At 42.6% G+C, this 20,913-nt stretch overlaps 1 protein-coding gene and 1 long non-coding RNA gene across 4 annotated transcripts in view; one reads left to right on the forward strand and one right to left on the reverse strand.

The window, feature by feature from the left end:
* The window catches only part of ARHGEF38 (Rho guanine nucleotide exchange factor 38), a 39,156-nt gene that overhangs the window by 15,643 nt on the left and 2,600 nt on the right, over window positions 1–20,913 (reverse strand). Inside the window, exons 2-5 of the mRNA XM_052775111.1 lie at window positions 12,434–12,624; window positions 9,715–9,838; window positions 5,168–5,315; window positions 2,125–2,142 (exon numbers count right to left, since the gene is read on the reverse strand). Coding sequence (XP_052631071.1) covers window positions 2,125–2,142; window positions 5,168–5,315; window positions 9,715–9,838; window positions 12,434–12,624 — 481 coding nt within the window. The remainder of the gene's footprint in view (window positions 1–2,124; window positions 2,143–5,167; window positions 5,316–9,714; window positions 9,839–12,433; window positions 12,625–20,913) is intronic.
* Window positions 1,416–20,227, forward strand: LOC128136022 (uncharacterized). 3 transcript variants are annotated; one of them, XR_008233243.1, is made up of 5 exons: window positions 1,416–1,556; window positions 15,377–15,509; window positions 15,846–16,269; window positions 16,413–16,517; window positions 17,144–20,227. It is a non-coding gene; the product is annotated as an uncharacterized LOC128136022 (long non-coding RNA). The 3 variants fall into 3 exon arrangements; XR_008233242.1 differs by having other exon boundaries at window positions 16,413–20,227; XR_008233244.1 differs by lacking the exon at window positions 15,846–16,269 and having other exon boundaries at window positions 16,413–20,227.

Genomic DNA, 20,913 nt, shown 5'->3' on the forward strand with positions numbered 1-20,913 from the left:
TTGATAATTCATTTGTGATGCTACTCAGCCTTCCCTCCCATGTTATTGTGAATTTAGCAAGTATTCTAGGTCATATGTAGCTGTACTAATCTCATCACAAATTATTACTGTAGCTCTGCAGTAAATGCAGCTGGCTTAACGGCAGTGAGCTTCACAGCATACCCTTCCTCCCTCCTCCCAACAAAACAAAGTCACACATGCCGAAAGATTCCCGCCTGTTTAAAAACCACATGGTGGTGAGCTATGCAAAGACAGGTGATTCCGGATTTAGCTTCATTTGCTCTCATTACCCAGCAACTAGGTCCAGTAGCAAACATGATAGCCAGTATGGTACAGCAGGACTGAGGCCGGTGTCGTATTCAGCTTGGCAGTTTTGAAATGGTGTGCAGGCATCATAGGCTGCAGCATGACTTAAAGTCACGGGCTTCAAGGTTTACTGTGCACGAGTTCATTTTGGTACAAGACATGTAGGGCAAATAATTCACTGTGCTGTAAGACTCTCATGCAAACCCAGGGAATTCACTGAGGCTGCACAGTTGTTAAGCCAAGCAGAATTTAACCTATCGAGCTGCTAGCAAAGGGCAGCACTGCCTGGTATTGATGTAATTGTTTTCTTGATCGTGCTTGAATGAAAAGCAATCTGGGAGCAGCGACATCACAGACCGTTTGGGGTGAGTTACGCTGTATTTTCCTGTTCAACATTAACCAGATTTTTGGGCACGGTCCTGCCCAACAGCTGCTGAGAGTCTGCAACCTCTAAGCTGAGTTGCAGGTGATGGCATTTCTGAGTGCCCTGCCAGTCAGCGGGGAAGGCAAACAACACGACACCGTGCGAGGTAGCCAAGCTCAGGGAGGGTCCCGCAGCTAAACCTGGCTCATTGCACTCTGCACAGCTTTGTAAGAGCCAGTTTAATCTCAGAAAGTAAGTTGTATCCTACACTCCACTGGAAACTGCTTGAAGGAGAAAACTAGGCATTCATTTCTGATAGGGTTACGCAAGGCAAAGCAGCCAGTCTTGCACTATTTCTATATGCGTTGCTGTCTCACATGATCTTATTGTGACTCTCTGGATATTTTGTTCCTTTTGGAGGCCTGCTCCTTGGGAGGCAGGAATATACAAGAATGTCCCTTATCAAACCAAAATGCAGAAAAACTATTTCCTGTCATAGACTAAAGCTTGAAAACCCCAACTGTAGAATTTCAACATGCAAAACCTTCAAAGTGAATTTTACACTGATCTTACTTATGACGTGCAATTGACTGACTGATTAACAAATTCTCTGACTTTACAGGTGTTCCTCTCCTACCAACATAGAGAACACTTGCTCCTCTTTTCTCTCTTTACATTTCTGTCGGGGGTTGTAGTCATTTTCTTCAGTTCAGCTAACCCCTCCTCTGACCTCTCCCTGCAGGTAACTTCAGGAGATGCTGCATGTCAATGATCCCAGCCTGCTGGATGTCCAGAAACTACAGCTGTGATAAACCTTCCTTTATAGCTTTTCAAAGATGTCGCACTTGGCACAGAAGTCCCTTAACCACAAGTTATTGGTGGCTGGGTGAGTATTCTGGCAAAGCGTTGCAAAGAGTTTGTTCTTTTCTGATGTTCTTCCAGCCTCCATCAGAGAGAAGATCCTAAGGTGGACTTCTCGTATAGGGCTATCGAAGGGGTTGTCACCTTAGAAATAGCTTTACCTGTGAACCTAATGTGTATTGTAACAGGTCTACAGAGGCCTATGCAAAATGGTTTCCGAGTGTCTGGATTTCAAAGACTGACACTATGTTGTTGACCTTGTGGACCTCAGAGCTCTCTAAGCACATTTATAAGACAGTGAGGTGATAATAAAGGACTCCGAATGAATTGGCAACCAAATTAAGTAGCTTCATAAAACACAAACTTTGAAAGATACTGCAAAGCTAGTGCAGTGGTAATTAGAAAACTAGACAGGCTTAGGGAAATTAAAACTGAGAGTCTTTATCACATATGTCCTGGAAAAATCTATGGGTTGTACTGACACAAAAGGCTTGTGTTCTTAAAATTTCCACATGTACAGTTTTAAGCATACTGAAGATAAATTAAAGATACTTTAAAGATTATTTTACATTTAAGAAAGGCATAATACTTACGCTTCCTCATATATCTTTCTGCAAAAGAGAAGAAAACAAAACACATATTAGATTCCTCCTAAAAGGATTTATACAGATCAGGAGCCAGATTCTCAGATATACTTCAGTGACACAGAGCAGCCATAACTGGCCAGTTAACTTAGGTTTATGGCTGCTATGTGTCAACAGAACTGCACAAAACAGCCAGAGGGTACTGGTGAATCTGGCCCTATATCTTTTTGAAAGGACAGCCCCAAATGAGAAAGGATTGTCAGAAACCTGGCTTTGGCTGTAAGACCCAGCCTTGTCCTAACACTGTTAGAGAAGGAAGTTTGTGTCAGTGCGCTAACAACAGTAAGTAACATCAAGTCCTTAATACAAAAAGTAAAATTTAACATCATTCTTACACTTTACATACATTCCCATCTACTCTCCTTAAATAGAAATGTATTTCTCAATGAGAAAGAATACATTTCAGGCTTTTAGGATATAGAAACAATGAAGCTGTTAAGTTTTTTGTAGGCTACACATCAACTGAAACCTCTTCAGAATAGGATGGTGTTGATACATATACTGAAAGCAGCAGGGACGTACAATTGTAGTTTGGAAACATGCAAACATGCACATAGAATATTTTCCTTATGGTATGAATTCACTCAAATGCAAGGGAACCAAAATGTCATTCCATCTGTGCGTTAGGCTTTCCTGACATCACATTGTCAGCCACTGCTATTTGACTGCTTGCACTCTTATCCCCTTACCCACTGGTGCCTAACTGAGCATCTGGAAGCTGCTGCTTTCATTGCTTCTGCACTGTCAGCACTTTGCGTGCTTATGACGTCCCTCTGCCCCTTTATTAGTTGACCAAGCTACTTCAGGCTGAAAGCAGAGCAGGTAGTTGCCAGCATCCTTTCATTTTTACCAGCTGCATTTCTTTGGCTAAGCTAGCAAACAACATCCCCAGTTTGCATAATCGCTGCTGAAACACGGGACTCTACAGAATTTGGATTTGCACATGTCTCCAAGGCAGACACCTACGTTTTGGGATGGAATTTCTCCTCTTCAGTCAACAGGAGGAATAGGAATCTCAGCACGCCTAATTAAATCTGATTTGTCTGTACAGATGTGCAGAGTGCCACTTTCAAATTGCTCCTGATATAGAAGTTGTTTTTCACATGGCAGATATTACTCAGCTGAGGAACAGAAGCCCCTAGTAAATGTTAGCCCATTTTAATTTTTTAAAAAAGGGAACAATATTCTTTCCAAGGAAAAAAAGAATTATTTAAGAGTAAACATTTTTCAAGAATAGTCGTCACCAGCCCCCGCATTTATTATGTCTCACAACGGAAAACAGCCTATAACTTATTTGGTAAAAATGCTGCATAATTTTCTTCCTTGTGCAAGTATTCTCCAATCAGTTCAATCACAGGTTTAGGTGACCACAGCTCTGCATTTCAGTGTGCACTTTCAGGTCTTAATATTTGAATTGGCTGCAATCTTTAGGCACCAGGAAAAAACACAGTGTAGTATACATGCACCAGTGCTTTTTTCGTTGGTTCCTGTTTAAAGGCTAATCAGGAAAGAACAAGACAAAACAAGGCTTCATTGTGAGGAAGGCTTTGTCACTTCCTGCTAGCAAAGGCTACAATGGCTCAGCACAAAATATCCTTTCTCTTCACAAATCCCAGCTGTGATGTCGGAACAGGAGCTCCTCTTGCTGGCTCTGGAATTCAAGTGGCGGCATCCACCCTAGCATGTACGTGGATGCTATCTTTTATCTCTGTTTCCTTCCATGTCCCTTTGCCTCAGCAGCAGGGATGAATGAATGACAGTAGCGGCTTCTCTTGATTAGCCAGAAAAGAATATTGTAGGCATCAGCAACTAAAACACCCCCTTAGGGGAGATACCTGGCCATCCATGAGTCTGAAAGCCTGAGTTTATGTGAAAATCTATTTCTTTCAACTTCCAGGATAGCTAAAACCTAAGTACCCTGCACGTATACTTTGTTATGTATTTAATAACTGGACATGTTGCACAAAATAAGCCTTATTTTCAACATAACCTGTCTTCAGAGTGAATATTTCTCTTCTGATGTGGGTAATATTTTCCTGCACCACTCTTTCCAGATTTCACTTGGACATACTTCCCATCTCCTAAGTCTTAACACATCTCTGCAGACTGATCACTAACTGGGGTGTGGTTGAAATATCTGTTGCTGATGTGTACTCCATTATTTGTGATAGCTTTACATCTCTCCTACAAGCATGCAGCATGGGCCTTTCCTGGAGCTGGAGCTGGAGCTAGACCTCTCATCTGAAAGACCGTGGTGCGTTCCCTCCTGACATCTCTGTGTGATGGTTTCGGGAAAGTGAGGGGGCAAGGGGATTTATGGGTGGAAGAGAAGCGCTCTCCATGGAGTGGATGAGCCAGTTCCTGCGAATGGCTGCTGCAGGAAGCTGCGCTGGAGGAAAGATGGATCCGTTATTCTGCGGCATCCCCAGTTCTCGACACATTTCCCCAAGGGGCTGGCGCTGGAGCCGACGGCACAAAGCACATGCCACTGGTGGGACCTGGCAGCTTGCTCCAATGCTGCTCGCTCTCAAATACTCCCGTCATGAGAGGTCCGGCACCCCACAGCCGCTCCAGATCCCTGGGGCCTTGCAACAGGGGTCCAGAAACACCAGTGTGTGTGAACAGCTCTGTTACAGGCTATTTTAATTCAAGCAATACAATTGCTGAAGACGGGGACAGCATGTTTCCTGGGAGCTGGGCAAGGTGTTCCCCATAGCCCATGATATGATGCGGCATTTTTTTCGCCATTATGGGGCACTAAAGCTAAGGGAAGAGCAACCTTTCTTGCGCTATTTTTGGCCATCTTAGAGAGAAAGAAATCTAATCATGGCCCCTGGCTTGTCATCTTTTCATGAAAGCAGCATAAGCCAGAGCTCCCAGCAAGCCTCATAAAACTCTGGATTTACAGGGGACCTTTCATCTACATCCATTTAAAATGTTCCCTGCCAGGCAACTGACTATGGACGGAAATCATCATTTGAAAAGATCTCACTTTAAGGACTGTACACAGTGTCTTAAATGCTGCTTCAGTTCTTCATCCTTTTCATAGGATTCCAGCATGGTGTGTGCATCATCATGGCGATAGCAGTAGATTTTATATGTGTCTTCTAGTGGGCCTTTAATCTGCAAGAACACTTCCCCTGTTAAGGAGAAAAACAAAGCATGTCAAGCCAGACAACAGCATCTCAGAAGGAGTTTTATTATTCCACCACATTAGCCGTGAGCTAAAAAGGCTGGCTTCCACTTTACTTCCCTTAGAAACGATCTTGCGTGTTTATGTGCATTATTTATTACATGTATTTCTCAGCTGCTCATCTTTGTCATAGCCAGGCACCATTATATCAGTGTTAATGCACAAAAATTCCCTCAGGAAAAGGCATGAAATCTCTACACCTCGCACCCCTTCATACACAACCCCCTAATTCACTGCCCCAGCTTAATGTCCCTTCAGTGGAAACCACACAGGAGAGCTTAACGGTTCAGGGGAGACCATTTTTGTGCTGTGGGCTGGCAGGAGGGGTGAATGTAAGCCTGATAATTTTCCTTTTGACTCTTTTTTCAACTGAATATGAACTTAAATGGGTTATAACAGGAATAATGACTCTATCTCCCATTAGCCATTTCGTTTTTATCTATTTTGCAAAATCCTGAAATGGCAATTGTTATGGTCTAGAACAGAGATTTTTCTTCACATGACAGAGGAACAACCTCCACCCCTCCCCTAATTAAATAAAACCACCGTGGATTACAGCCATTTTTATGTAGTATCTAGGTTTATATGCAACTGAAGGGGGAAAAACGTTTCCATTTGAGTCCTCCACACCACCATTTTCCCCCAAAGAACAGCTGGAAATTTTAGAAGCACTAAAGTAGTCCTGCACCCATTTCCCATTTAATTCTGGTGCCTAATTCTCTCAGCCTGAAACTCCTGTGTTGGCTTCTGTGTATGTAAGAAATATTATCCGAGCGGAGAAGGCATGCTTCATCTCTTCTGCTGAGACATTCATTCGGTTCTTACAGCCTTACGTAGCAGCACCCTGATCAGCATCCTTGGAAATGCATGTCATAAACAACAGCAATGGTGAAAACTCCCATCTCGGGCATTTACTGAAAATTACATCTATGTGGCAACCAGTCCAATGTTTTATAAACATTCATGTTGAGTTATAGCAATGATTATTAAAGTTAAAAGCCAAACGCCACATTAATTGGGAGCGCTCTATTTATTCATGGAGTGAGCGCCAAGCTGTCAGGCATCCTGCATGTTTCATCCTGACCAGAGTGGGCTGTTTCATAATACATTGCACTGAACTGCTCCGTCTTAAAGTGAAAAATGATTCAGTTACCACAGTAACACAGCCCTGGGTTTTTTCCCCTAGCAGCAAAGGTTAACTGGGCTGTCTAATGCATGTTGGTTTCAAGGTGTGAATAAGGGAACAACAATGACAGAGCTAAGACCACAAGAGTTGATTTTAGTTACTGTAAGGCCACAGTCAGAAAAGCACCAGCATCCTATAGTTAAATGCTCTTTAGCTGTCTGTCTTCTCTGTCTTGTGCTTAATGCTAATGCTGATAGCTACCAATGCACATTACATCCTGACTTTCCCATGAACTCTCTACACAGGCCTTTATTAGCCAACAGTGTAAGGGGAAACCTTAACAAGCTTTCTCTTGATCCTGCTTCCTTGGCACCTGATTCTCGGAGATGCTGAGCTCTCAGAGTTTTCACTAACTTTAAGCAAAGCTCCAAGTACTTAGCACGGCCTGTACTATGCTAAGCCCTCAAGTGAGGTTACGTTTTCAGTAGCAAAAATACAAGCTGTAGACTTACAGCTCATTTCAGCATATACTAGAGGCTAGAAATTATCATTCTCTTCTCCAGAATGAAAGAGATGAGCAAGATCTGTTCACTGATGTATTGTGCCACAATGACATATACTTTCATTGATGCTCAATGATGAGAAAAATTATGTGCTGATTTCACAGATAGGGCCTTTTAAAAGCAGATGGATTTCTTAAGCCTAAAGCCCTTCTTGGCTCTGAGCCATATGGACCGAATCAGATGAGCTTTGGGCATATCGCTGTGGGAGCTTGCTTTATGGACCAAAACCACATTGTATTTGGGCACAGCTTTAAAAACACGGAGTCTTTTGCGCACTCTGACAGATGCAAATCTGCCTCATGTCTCTTCTTAAGTGTGCTGGTCATCAGTCTCAAAGAGAAAATCCTAGGAGGAAGGCTTGAGCGACAGAAACAGTTTCTCCCTGTGGCTTTCAGCAGTGCTTCCCATATGGACAGCAGTGGGAGAGGGAAGAAGAAGGGGTCTAATAGCTAAAGCCAGGCTAAGGATACTAAGTCTTCATATTCCTCTGCATACAGTATCCAGAACAGAGAGGATAGAAAATACAGGAGAGAACTAGAAAGGGTACTCAACCTCAGTGGCGTTTAGCATCAGAAGACCAAGCACCACAAAAGGTCCGTCTACAATAGCATTTTAGCTCAGATTAGGAGAGGACTTTTGAAGCCAGTCTCTCAGTAGTCCTCATCTCCCATGCCTTGGCTCTGTGGTGGAGCCATCACAGACACACAAACTGGATCCCTTTGAGGATGGTAATTACCAGAAGATGCACTCCAAGGGCACATCTTATGCTGTCCAACCATAAAGGGCATCTCTCAATCCACAGAAACAGGCTACAGCCAATCTGAAGTAAAACCTCTTGAAATGTGTGGTATTGATACCAGGACCTTATCAGCAACTGTTTCACTCTACAAGTCTGCTCCTATTGGACATTACTACTTGTCAATGTGGACATAGCGTAAGGTGTGGAGAACATATACTGAAATACAATATGAACATGAGCAACCACATTGTTTTGTTTTCACACCAGTGAATCAGCAGTTCTCCTCAACCTCACCATGACTGGGTTGCCTTCCAAAGTAAGATATTTCAATGCAAGATGTTTATGTACCATAAACATGACAGAATATGACGGGTGTGTTAAACATTCTCAGCCTGCTTTTTCTATAGGCTGGCTTTAACAACATTTACACTGATTATGAAGATCCTGAAAACAAAATTATCACCTTGATATACTTTTAGAAGATGGCAAACTTACTAATTTATTGCTTACAGTGATGCAATTATTCTCCCCTCTTTTGTCTCAGCCTTTGGAAGAACATCTCAGACCTTACTTGCCATCTTTTTCCCTGCCATAAGTTAGTCAACTCTGTGATCCACAATCCCATACATTTTCATGGTTCTTTGTCTGATGCTGGAGAAATACACCCTAATAGTGGATGAAATTGTTTGTCTTTACTTCTGCATGTGGCAGGGAACTACAAGGAAGATTCTCTTGGCTGTGAGAAAGGCACTTCCTGCTAGAATAGAACATTGCTTATTAAGGGTATGACTCATCATGATGCACTTTGATTGAAATACTGCCAAACAACACAGTTGCATCAAACTACGTTAAGCTGTTGCCTTGGCAAAACAGATTGAGACGTGCTAGGATTAATACTTTTCCCAAGCCTCATATGCTTTAATATCACGTTTCTTAGTCAAAAGGCAACCAATAATTTTTTATCCCATTATTTGCGAGAAGAGGGGTCCTTTCAATAGCATGTTACCTGTGGTATGTGGTCAGTTTAGGGAAGAAAGAACCTCCCTGACCCTGAATCATGGCTGGAAGTTTTTTAAACTAAACTGGCTGACTTTGCACTGAAGCAAATTAAGAATTCTCACCTGATCCCTTAAGGTGGATCACCTACTGCCTCTGCACTGAAGAAGCAGTTACGGGAGAGCTGATGAGTAGTAACTTCTTAAACCTCTCCAGCTGTGCCAGAATGTCAAGTGAATAGATCGTAGCCTTAACATTCATGGCCTGACCTGCAGAATGTGTGACTGTCGTGACATATCCAGCACCAACCCGTTTGCTGAAAACACCCATGATCCCTACAGACATTCCTGCACAGATTCCCACAAACCTCCTATCATTTACAGCTTCCTTGCCTTTACTGACCACGCCCCTGTTAAGCGCACCTGTTAACCACCTCTTACATGAATTATATCGCCAGTAGAGACATGTTTACAATGTTTGGGAGGTGTGGGGTTGTGATGTGTTTATTATTACAATCATTTTTAATGCTTTTCTTGAATGGCGCAATTATGAGTATGCAATATAAGAGTTGGTGTAAGTGTTAGCAGAGTTAGGTAGGCAATATCAAACTAGATTAAAAGGATATTATCAGGATGTGGCATAACTCAGTGCTGCAGTTTTTACTCATGCTAAAGTCACTCTCTTCTTCCTTCCTCCCCCTCAACATCCAGATGGATGGAAAAAGAGCATCATGATCATATGAGTACAGTAGAGCAACTGGAGAGGTTTCACATGTCATTTTTCCTGTGTCATTATGGACAGCTTGTAGCATGTTAGCCTCTGAGAGTGGTACTGGTTAAGTCTGATGAGGGTAGAGGACAGGAGAGTGTTATGTTTATTCTTTCACGTAGTTTTGTAGAACTCAAGAGGACAGTAAACATACCGATTATTTGCATGGGTGGTTCCACATCTGTCGTGGCTTCTTCCAACAATGACAGCAGTTTGGCTGATACTTGATGGACCAATTCAATGTTGCTAAACAAGCCATCCACGTCAAAGTGAGCAATCTAATGGAATACAAATATTAAGCAGCTACTGACGAAGGATAAAGAAGGACATTGTGTATTACAGACCTTCTTTTGCTATGCCCTGGGTGTTCAACACTCCAGGAAGCACCACTTCTGCAAAACCTCCTATAAACATCCTCCTTGTGACTTCAAGGACACGTATACAGTTTTCAGATTAGTATAATATGGTTGACGCAGTTAACAAAGGGAATGTTATCAAGTTCTTTTAACTTTATTTTGAACTATTCCTAATCTGAAAGTGTTTAGCTAGGAAGGAAATAAATATTATCATCTGAATGAAGAAAAGATCTGTAGCTGGCTTTAAAATGTTTGTTTACTTTCCCACTGAGGAAAAGAATATTTGACAGTGGATTTGATTCCCTAATTACCAGTTGCTAACAGAGGTCGCTACATAAACTCAGACCTTGGCGCTTTGGTGCCAGCTACCAGGTACAAAGACTTCTAGATGGTGGTACCATTTAAAGTTAATTGTCCTGTAAATCCAAAAATACAATCAAGATCATATAATTTCCACTAAAACAAACACATTTACAATTCTGGGTATTAATATAACTTAAAGAGCTTCCCACAGAGCCTGGGTGCACAACATTGACTTCAGTGAACCTCACCAGTTTACACCAACAGAAAATTTGGTTCCGTGTCCCTACTCATTTTAGACCAAGTAAAAAATTTCCAGGACACATACTTTTCATGCAGTAGTTATTCATTTCCTTGCACAGCAGGGCAATAGTTAATATTCCAGGACAATTGGCAATAGCCAGTGGTAATGTGGTAATACTGAGAACAAAGGCAAGACTGATTTTAACATCCATATTGATACCCTCTGAACTTATCTCTCCATTAGAAACAGAATTGCTGACTTACATAGCAGCTTACCAGATGCCAGGAGGATCAAATTGCATGCTATTGTAACAGAATCAGAAATACACTTTCAGTACTAATGCAGTTAATTTCTTTGTAAGTATTACGGGGGCTAAAACATGTTTTATCCCTTTGGAAATATGAAACAGATTCATTGCTAGGTCAATTTTCTAAATGCTATCCTTCTCTAAACACATTACAAAATTTCAGTACGGTAGTTTATCCGAGAACTAGCCTTAAAACCATAAAGCATTCTCGAAAGCCTTTCAAAAATGCAGAGGTTATTAAATTAAAACAGTTATAATCTCTAAATTACTTTTCTTGTATACATCTAGCATAGGACTTCTGACCTCCTCTCCAGCACAATGCCTACATAGTATTGGGAACTACGCTGTGCATGGACACTTACACACATTAATACAGTGACAAAGGACAGAATAAAAATGTATGTTTTCAGTTGGCTGGAAAAGAGCAAAAGAATACAGCACTCTTGTCAAAAATCTCAATGAGTTCAACCAGGGAATACTCTTGCTCAGTGCTGGCCAGGCTGGGGAGGTAGTCAAGTGGAGACTACTTCTAAGTAGGTGAACAAGTGAGGAAGAAGAAGAAGTCAAGAACTCCTTAAAGTGAGGAGGAAGAAGTCAAGAACTCCTTAAAGTTATGCCAGCAGATGCCAGCTCTCCTGAAAATGGGTTGGAACAAACTCTGACAGAGTTTTAAGAAACAAAAAAGGTCCTGCAGGAGCTTAAAAAGCACGGGCTTCAGCTGGCCACAGCGTTTCCTGAAGAGGCAGTGCCAATGTCATCTAAAGACACTTTGGTCTCTGCACCTGTATTTTGTCACCAATTTCATAAGAAACCCTACATACAGAATACTTAGTTTATGGTCTGTTTAAAATTATTTTTATTCTGTATTAGCAGCAGATATCATTTATGCAGCCTTTGTGAATGCTATGTTGCAGGCCCCACAAATACTAATCTTTCTCTGGACAACCTCTTCTATTCCCAGCTTTTGGCTGCACATTTTCCTACAAATTGAAATACCGCTCAGGAAAAGGTGCTCTTTGAAGTCTCAGCTGAAAAAGAAAATGGGTATCATTGGCCTAATAAAATCTTTTGCCTGAAAGATAGTTTATGAGCCTTACTTCTTAAAAGTACCTTTTCTGTGTAGAATGCAAATTTCTGAAGTGCTCACTGGTCTGTCAGGCATGGTATTTCTCCACCACAGCTGTCTGAAAGGCTTGATAAAGTCATCTTTACGACTGAGTTTATCCTTGATGGGGAGGTCCATGCCATTCCAGGTTGTTATCACAGAAAAGACTCGGGTTTTTTGGTTTTTACTGCTTTTGGAGGTGCCAGTAAAGGTCTGCCAGGGCACGTGCCAGGGGTTATAATTACAGAGCAGTATGGAGAGGTGGAAGCTGCTATTGCAGCCCACAAGCAGGGATATAGCATCCAAGCTGCCCTCTGGGCAAGTACCTTGATGCAGGTTTTATGCAAGTGCAGCGCAAATGTCAGGAGCGTATCTGACTTCCCGCTCTCCTCACTACAGCCCTGGCACTTCCCTTTCTGGAAAACTAGCTCCAGACCTGCTCCCGGCACCATGTCACTCTCGCTCTGACACCTGCGCTCACATTAAGATTATCTGCAAGCAGAACGTGGGTGAGTTGAGACCTTTGACGTCACCACCTCGTCCTCCACCCCCAGTGCTCACCTGCTTGTTTCTCAGGGGCTGAATCACTTCCTTGATGCAGAGATCCAGGTCGCTGATATAGTCTTTCTCTGTCTGCATGAGTTCTGTGATGATTTTCACCCTCTTGGCCATCATGCGTCTGCTAACTTGTTCTTCATCCTCCTGCAGTGAAGTGGCGGGGGTTGAGGACCCTGCCTGAGGGGCCATTTTTTCTGTTTAAAAGAGGGACATTTGTGAGCAGCATTGTAATCCCGTGTGCTCACCCAGCTCGCTCTGCGCAACCGTGGGGGAACGTAACCGGTGCCTGTTGGAAAATCCCAAGTCGCCATAGGGAGCAGAAAAGAAGCATAAGAAATGGCAATCCCAGATCAGACTGAGTGTCATCCCATCTCCCTCCTCTAAAAGCGGACACGGGTTTGGCAAAGGAAACCGTCTGTTTGGCACTAAGGGGATAACCCATCACCGGCTCCCCTGGCTTTGATGTTATGTATGTGGGCAGAAATTTTCCATGGAGCACAGGAGAGTCTTATCCTTGTCACACTGAAATTCAAGGATAGCTGATGCCCTTCTACTCCTTTGAAAACAGTCTCGGCCTGACACCTATTAGATTTGGAGGATGGGAGAAAATGTGTTCCTGTGGAAGAAAAAGGCTGTGTTTACCATAAATAAGCTTCACTGGAATAACCTTTTTTCTGTACAAAGTAAAGTTGAGTCTGTTCATGGGAGGCTGAGGGCTGCAGGTACTGGAAGACAAACTTTCAAATGAAGACAATGTTACTAATGATGACGATGAAACCTGTAATTCTGTTTAAAAAAGATTTCTTTGAAAGAGGCAAAGGAATTACAGGAGAATATAAGAAAACCTTTAATGATCAATAACAAACATTTCTTGGAACAACAGAGATCGTTGGGATTGGAAAACTCTTAACTATTTTTCCATACTTAAGACCTAGAGTATCCGATTTATTCCAAATACATGGAAATGCAAGCGAGTTTTCTACAGATAGGTAATTTATGTATGCTTCAGGACCTGCACACAATCTACTTATCTGTAATGATGATCTTTCCTTTTGCTGGTTCGTAAGCCAGCCTGCAGACATCTATGTCAGCTGTACAAAGGGCACTGAATTTTATCTGTGTACACTGACAATCTGTATTTTTCATTAGGAAAAACACACACAGAAAAAAAAAAAACCAAAACCCATAAGTGAAAGGTTTCAGAGGCTATTCTGGTGTTTTTCTGCTAGCCACAAGATGGTGCAGAGTACCAACAAAGATGGACATGTCATTACCGTACTGGTGTCTGCATTACCCAGGTTGTGCTTTGACAGCATGGGCTTTTATTGCTCAGCAGCAAAGGATGGGAATCTCTGCTGAGGATCAGACTGCTATGCCTTTGTGTCAACTTCTTGTAGGGAGCATACTGTATAATGAGGCAATAGGAAGCAGTATTTGATGCTTTGCTCGCTGATAGCCAATACCAAATATATTGCAGTTGTTTGAATTGATTGTCAAGGGTGAGGTCATGAGCACTCAAGTGAGCGTCAAACAGCGTGCAGCTCACCTCTACAACACTGGCCAAGGCTGTAGGTGATAACCTGGAGCTGGACTTATGGGAAAACCAAGCAGCTTTCAGGAGAGAGGTCTCTGAGCCGTCTTCCACTGAGAGGTGTAAAATGTTATGAATCCAATGTATCGTCATCCTCAACCCTTTCTACAATTATGCTGGCCACTGATATTCAGAAAGGACAGTTTTGTTATTAATGCTTCTCCCATCAGGTTTTCTAGTGAGACTGATGTGACCACAGATAATGTTTTAAATAGCTGCTTTTGGGACTGCACCTCTGCCTCTGTACTGCTAGTTTTAAACAGCAAGGACAAGGAACCCAAACAAACAGGGCAGAGGGAGCTGTTTTTTCAGACATTTTTGTATTTGGATGTACTTTTCACCTCTGAGTTTTTAGCCTTGAAGTCTGTGTATAACACAGGTATGAACATTTTGTCATCAAATTTGCACACAGACAATAAAATAATGAGGATATCTCCCCTCCGCAAGGCTTGGGCTATCAAAAGAATTTTAAGCTGAATCTTGCCCCAGTGAGTCCGTGTTGGTGTGAGTGCATGGACTGCACAGGATCTTGCACTGCTGCAGAGCTCATCTACCAAAGGTGCTGTGTGCTGGACGAAACGGACTCTGCCCTTTAGTGAGGGTACCAGTATCACTCCACAGCTCCCTCTGGGCAATTTTCTGCTAGGGTTGCAGAATGAGACCACCTTGCCTGCTGCTTACGTGCTAAAATGGCAGGTACTTTTTCCTCTAAAAACTTACAGTATGTAACCACGCTTATAAATTCACAAGGAACCACATGAACAATCCAGTTCTGTTGCAGTTCTGCACCAAAATCAGCATTTTTCTTGAGTTCGGGTGTGAAAACATTTCTGTGTATGTGACTGTATGCGAGAGTTCAGGGCGACTCCTGAGAAAGTGCAGGGAGGACCAGACATCCTGGAAGATCTCAGAAGTGTTGTTTTGTCTCACATGCAGCACTGCTACAATATCAGATGGAATCTGAAGGTAAATACAAGATGCTGTGCAAAAGAACTTCCTAATCTTTTGTACTGCTGGCAGGGGAGGGCTTTATATGAGCAAAATAAAGCCACTGTATCCCACTTCAGGCTTGAAGTCGCAATCCCTCGAGAGGCTGTTCTTTCAGCTTATGTCATTAGATTGCCCTGATCAAATTTGACTCTTGAATTATGTCAGAGCTCATCTATTATCCTTATTGCATGATAGATAATAATGCCAGGAAAGAAAAACTATTCTCAACAGGAGGAAATAACCATGAGAAATACCAAGTAGATGCTGTTTCCTTATAGAAAACATGTTTCTTAATAAATGTATCCTTTTGTTAAAAGTAATATAATTTTCCATTTTCACTCAATACATTCACTTTTTCATTTCAGGCATGTCTGTCTCTACAGAATGCAACAGCAAGATCCTGAAGTGATGATTACAGCCAAAACCTGTGATTTCATGTTCAGCCGATTGCTTTTGACCAGTTTGAGAACATTAGTAGCTTGCTGAAATCCTTGTGGAGTAAGTGAAAGTTTAATGAATGCACAAACAGCAAGTGCATATCTGGAATATAAGCAGACTCGTTTCTACCTGGTAACGTGTACTAGCCCCAGAATGCTTTGAGAGAGAGGATTAGCCAGAAGAGACATTGCTGAGGATTAACTATTACAGTAAGAATTTGGCTCATTCGTCCTCAGAGATGCTTGGTTTAGAAAAAAGAAAAAACTGTCTGTTGAATGGTTTATTAGACAGCTTCGTCTTAAGACCAGTTTACAAAAATGTAATTGGTACTTTTAGTAGGCATAAAAATATAAAGGTAATAAGGCAATGTTTGCAATTGTTGCTTTGTGATGTCAGTTATCGGCAGGAGTCGCCTTTCTGGAAGACTTTGCTTTGGAGAGGAAGCTGATGACTTTGGTTCTCCTGCTGTGTATTGAAGTACACGGCTCCAGTTGCACAAAACAAGAGGTTCACTATGTGATGACATGGACAAAGCACCCCCATGTCTTATGAAAACAGTTTCTTGCAAGTGTGAAGTCTAAAAATATCCCCCAGATGGAGACACCCAGCAATGCAGTGAGAGCATGGAGGAATAGAGCTTGCAATGTGCAAATGCAGCAGCTCTCTTCTAGGCCCAGGGGAGGTGTTGGGGGATCCACAGCAAGTGACCGGAGGAGCAGCCATAGCAGGTTTGCAAGGTCTATGCATGCAAATTCCCTGGCTTTCCCACCTAGAGAGTGAGCAGCTCCAAGAGGTCTGCTCTATCCATCCTTCCTCCCAGGTAAGATGCTCAGGTTGGATATTACATTTCCCCTTGGGGACGGGACCCATTCCATCTGGAAGTGAAGGCACTGGCACAGAATATAGCAACAAGTACAGCAATGTCGGTGCATGGAGTGAGTAACAGGCCTTTTCATTTTTTAGGCAGCATTTGGAGGACGCCAAAGGAACGCAAATTCTGCACTCGCGCTCTGCCGATACGGGGATTTTGCCTGGCACAAGGGAGCGGTGAAGGCATAAGTTATCAAGGTATAACAAACAAATTACAGCATTACTGTGTTTTCACGTGTGAAACCTGAGTCTCACACCACCCTGGATAAAATTACTCCTCTGTGAAAGCAAGTCCTCAGATAGCCTGTACCCTCAGATAACCTAGGTATTACACACAGGAATGTACACCGGCTTTTATCAGCTGGATTTGGGAATGAAATGCAGGCAGCCAAGTTCAGAGACTGCTGCTGTGGCAGCTTTCCTCTCCCCCCTCACATCTCCTCTCGCACCACAGCCCCGGCTCTGCCCCTTACACCCCTGCTTCCACTGCGAGTGCCAGGAAAGCTGCGGGACACAGGGACACTGGGATCCTTGGAAGTGAGGGAGCCTGAAATGGGACAAGCAGTGGGAAAGGATGGAGTGTCCCACTGCATGTGGGAGAAGTACATCACATGAGCTAATACACAAGGAGTTTTACTCCCGATCCCCCTCCCCTTTTGAGGGACCACTTCATAGGGGTGTCATAGTTTTGCACCAGAGTTATTACAGCACAATACAGTGCAAACATGGTGTGAATTAGATCCACTGAACTCCAAGTTGAGCACTGAGATACAAAAGGATTGGGAGAGGGTTGTGGAAAATGCCTTTTCTTCTTCTACTCACAGACACACATAACAGCAGCATTGCTCAGGAGTGGGTTTGTTGCACACAGGCTGGGAGTTACACGTGCAAAAAGCCCCTTTTCTGAACACAGGAGAACACCGCAGGACCAGAATGACCTTGCACCAGTCTTCCTGGGCAACAGGTTCGCTCATAAAATCTGCATCAGAGACTTCCTTGCAATTAGGTCATTCAATCTTTGATCATTTTTCTGTTCCATAAGGTACAGAAAATATTTACATTCAACACACAAGTTCTTTCTTCAATTCCTTGACAGCAGACCGCTTTAATTATATGTGTGCTGACAGGACTACAGAGAGATCCCATGTGACCGCGGTGGAAGGGAAGAAAGCTTATCATCAGGTGACAGAAGAATGCCCTTATTGTTAGTGCCAATACTTACAAATAAACCTTTCCAGTGTGTCGTATACCGGTATAAATATACCACTCCTGTGGCATTGAGCTAATATGTTACTGAAGTAAGAAACCAAGGAAGGGCTGCATTTGAACCACTTCCCTCGGGACACATGCGCTTCAAGATTTGGCACTGATTAACTGTACCAACTGTGAGCTGTGTGACTCACAACACAAAGTATGCCAAATAATAGAACATTTGCTAATATGGTCAGAGAAGGATCCATAAACCTCCTTGGGTTCTAGTCTTCACTCCTTTACCCCGGTTGCTGTTACTAGTTATGCTGCAGTAGCTCCTAAGAGTCCTAAGACACACGGCAGGACTTGCTTGTGCTAAGCGCTGTGCAAACACAGCAGCACAAAATGGATTCTGCTCTGAAAAGATGAGATTGCTTCCCAGCCTGGCTTCCACTGCAATAAGTTCAAGGATTAATTCCAGCTTTATTGCAGCACAAGTTAACAGAATTAGATGCTCTGAGCTTAAATTTGCACAGGAGAAAATAGAAGTATTTGTTAGATTGTGATTTCTCATCACAGAGCGCAGGCAGGTATCTTCATCAAGCCATCTCCTGGACTTCAGGAAATAATCTGGACTTTTACTCCTTACTGTACTTCAGCAAACCAGCTGATCCAAAGATCAATACATTTCACAGTGAAATAGGATATTATCTGCATTGTAGTCCATAGAAAGTTAATTAGTAAGTACAGTGCAAAGCAAATAAGGAACTGGGGAGAGGCACGGACGATCTTTACTCCTGGCAGGAGGTGCGGAGAAGCTGTGGGCATGGGCAGCCCACGCGGGAAGAAGCAGTGTGCTCTGCAGGCAGGGAGAAGGACGGGATGGAGGAAGGTGCCCGGCTTGTGATGGAGCGAAGGGGGATGAGTTGCCTCTGACCAGGCTTTTGTATACCACGGGATAGCAACTTTCCAGGAATTTGTATAATTTCACAGGTTTCTGCGTCATTTCTGGTGTTGGTTATTTCTCATAACTACATTAGACGCAGGCAAAACGTGAAATTCGGGTTCAGATATGAGCTCTGAGGCAATATATTGTGGCAGCTGTGCGATTTGAATCACTGTATCTATTACAGGTATATCACTGATGTATTTTAAATTGAAGCAAGTGCAAATCATTTAATAACAGTGTAGTTGACCCATTCACAGCTAAAGTTCTAAGGGAGTTAATATGTCATAGATTTGTAAAACAAGAAGTATTTTCAAAGCATGCATTGTCTTGCTGAAAACTGCAAATGTGATCTCTGATTCCTTCTGGAAACCCGCCATTTTCTATAGCTCATTTTTCACAGCAAGCACAAGTTTTGTATATGATTATTAACAAAAACCAACAATCTGTCCAAAACCTAACAGAGAGTGAACTATGTTTTAAATTCCTTTTCATGGTCTGCCTTTTTTGGTTGATAGCATCTATCCCCATGATACACTGTCTCTTAATCTGCCCTGATCTTGCAAACATTTATGTGCCAATAACTACATCAAGCAAACTCCTCTTACCGAAATGCATAGGTACTCACAGAATGGTAGCTTTAGGTTAATTCAGAGACTGATCCCAACATCAGTGCAATACATAGATATTAATATAGTTACTTTTACAGCTGCTACTGATGGATTTTCACTGCAGAAAAGAGACCAACTCCTACCAGCTAAACAGCTACAGATAGTACATTTGAAAACAGAGCTGCTAAATACCATTTTGTGCCATTGCTTAAGGATAGCAGCAAGTTCCTCATCCCTCTTGAAAGGACATATGTGCAGGATTTTCTAGTGAATGTAGAGCAGAGCACTGCATAGAAATATCACAGGAGCTCTGTCTTAGCTCTTATAATGACCCTTGATATTATTTCTGCCCCCACCACAAGTGCTAATGAATATATCTTCTTTAAACCCATTCTTCCCTCTTGAGAGAAGTGATGCTTCTGTCCAGTTGATGGAGAACTATGGAAGAAAAATATATATTTGGCTTGATGAAGGTATTCCTGGACTCATCCAAGAATGCAGCTACAACCTGAGTTCTAGATGACTGCACGGTTGTATCACTAACCTGCCATTTGATAGCAATCACCTTATTTTCCCCTATCTAAAATGGGGCTGCAGGCATTTGGTTATCTCACAGGATGAGTTGAAATAGATGCACTAATGCTTGCCAAGCTCTTTGAGAATATAATGGTTACTTTGCATCTTACTTCCTTTTTAAATAGAGTAAAGCCAGGAGGTGTTGCATGGCCATTCACACCAGATAAGGTATTGAATAGATGTGTCTAGTATAATAATTAACCATGAAAATGCTTTGCTGTGTTTTTAATGAATCCTTTTAAAGTGAAAAATGCTTGCAGAAGTTTGCACCTTTGACAATGCTATTGTCATCATGTTTGCAGGCTTACAGAGCAAACCACCTTGATTACCTTGGAGATCTGGATGGTAGGCTTCCTTTCTCACTCTTTATAGAAAACATTTTGGAATCTGTATAAAACAGCAAAACTTAAGAGAAATCCAAGGGCAGAAACTGAATTCTCAGAAGTTTCTATGCCTGACTGTTTGCTCACTTGTTTTTTGTTTGTTTGTTTATAGGCTTTTATTTGGGGACCTGTATTTCCAGCACACTGAGCTGCACTTCGAGCATATACTTCAAGAGCTGCTGGAAATGGCTGGGGGGGGGGGGGGGGGGGGAGGGCAACAACCTGGTTGCTACTGGGGGAACCATTTAAAGCAAGCAGAGGGCTGGAATGGCCCTCGAGAGATACCTCGCCCAGCAAATGTGCTGCAATGCTGACGTAGGCGCTGGGGTGTAAAGACACCTTGATCCCTGTGTTCTGCCTAGGTTGCCTGCCACTAGCAGAGATGGGGATCCTGCAGCCTCTGACTCTTAGCTGTGGAAACCTGCCCCACTCACGAGAGATTCCCCTCTGCAGGCTTTGCTCCTGTTGCATCTCCTTGTCTTACACGTCCTTGTCTGTGCTAATACCTACCACAGCTCTGCAGATTGAGTGTTGGAAAACATATTAACAGGGGACTACGGAAGGGAGGGGCAACTAAACACAGAGCTTTTCCTCCAATTCACGTGGGAAGCAAATGCAAATTATTACCATTTGTATCTTTTTGCAAAGCATTTACCATTCCAGGGTGATCAGAGAATCCCAACGTGGCAATACACAACAGACCATTTATGTCCCCAACAGAGCTGTTGGGTTTTCTTACCAAGAATAGAGAACTCAAAAGCTTTGTTCCAACAAAACCACTTCTCTCACCTTGGAGTAAGCTGCTTCACATCCAAGCGCTAGTGAGAAAAATGAAGAACATAGAGGCGTATAGCCATAGCACATCATCAGCACTGGCAGGTAGCGCA

The sequence above is a fragment of the Harpia harpyja genome, chromosome 2, assembly GCF_026419915.1.
Source record: "Harpia harpyja isolate bHarHar1 chromosome 2, bHarHar1 primary haplotype, whole genome shotgun sequence".
Lineage (NCBI taxonomy): Eukaryota > Metazoa > Chordata > Aves > Accipitriformes > Accipitridae > Harpia > Harpia harpyja.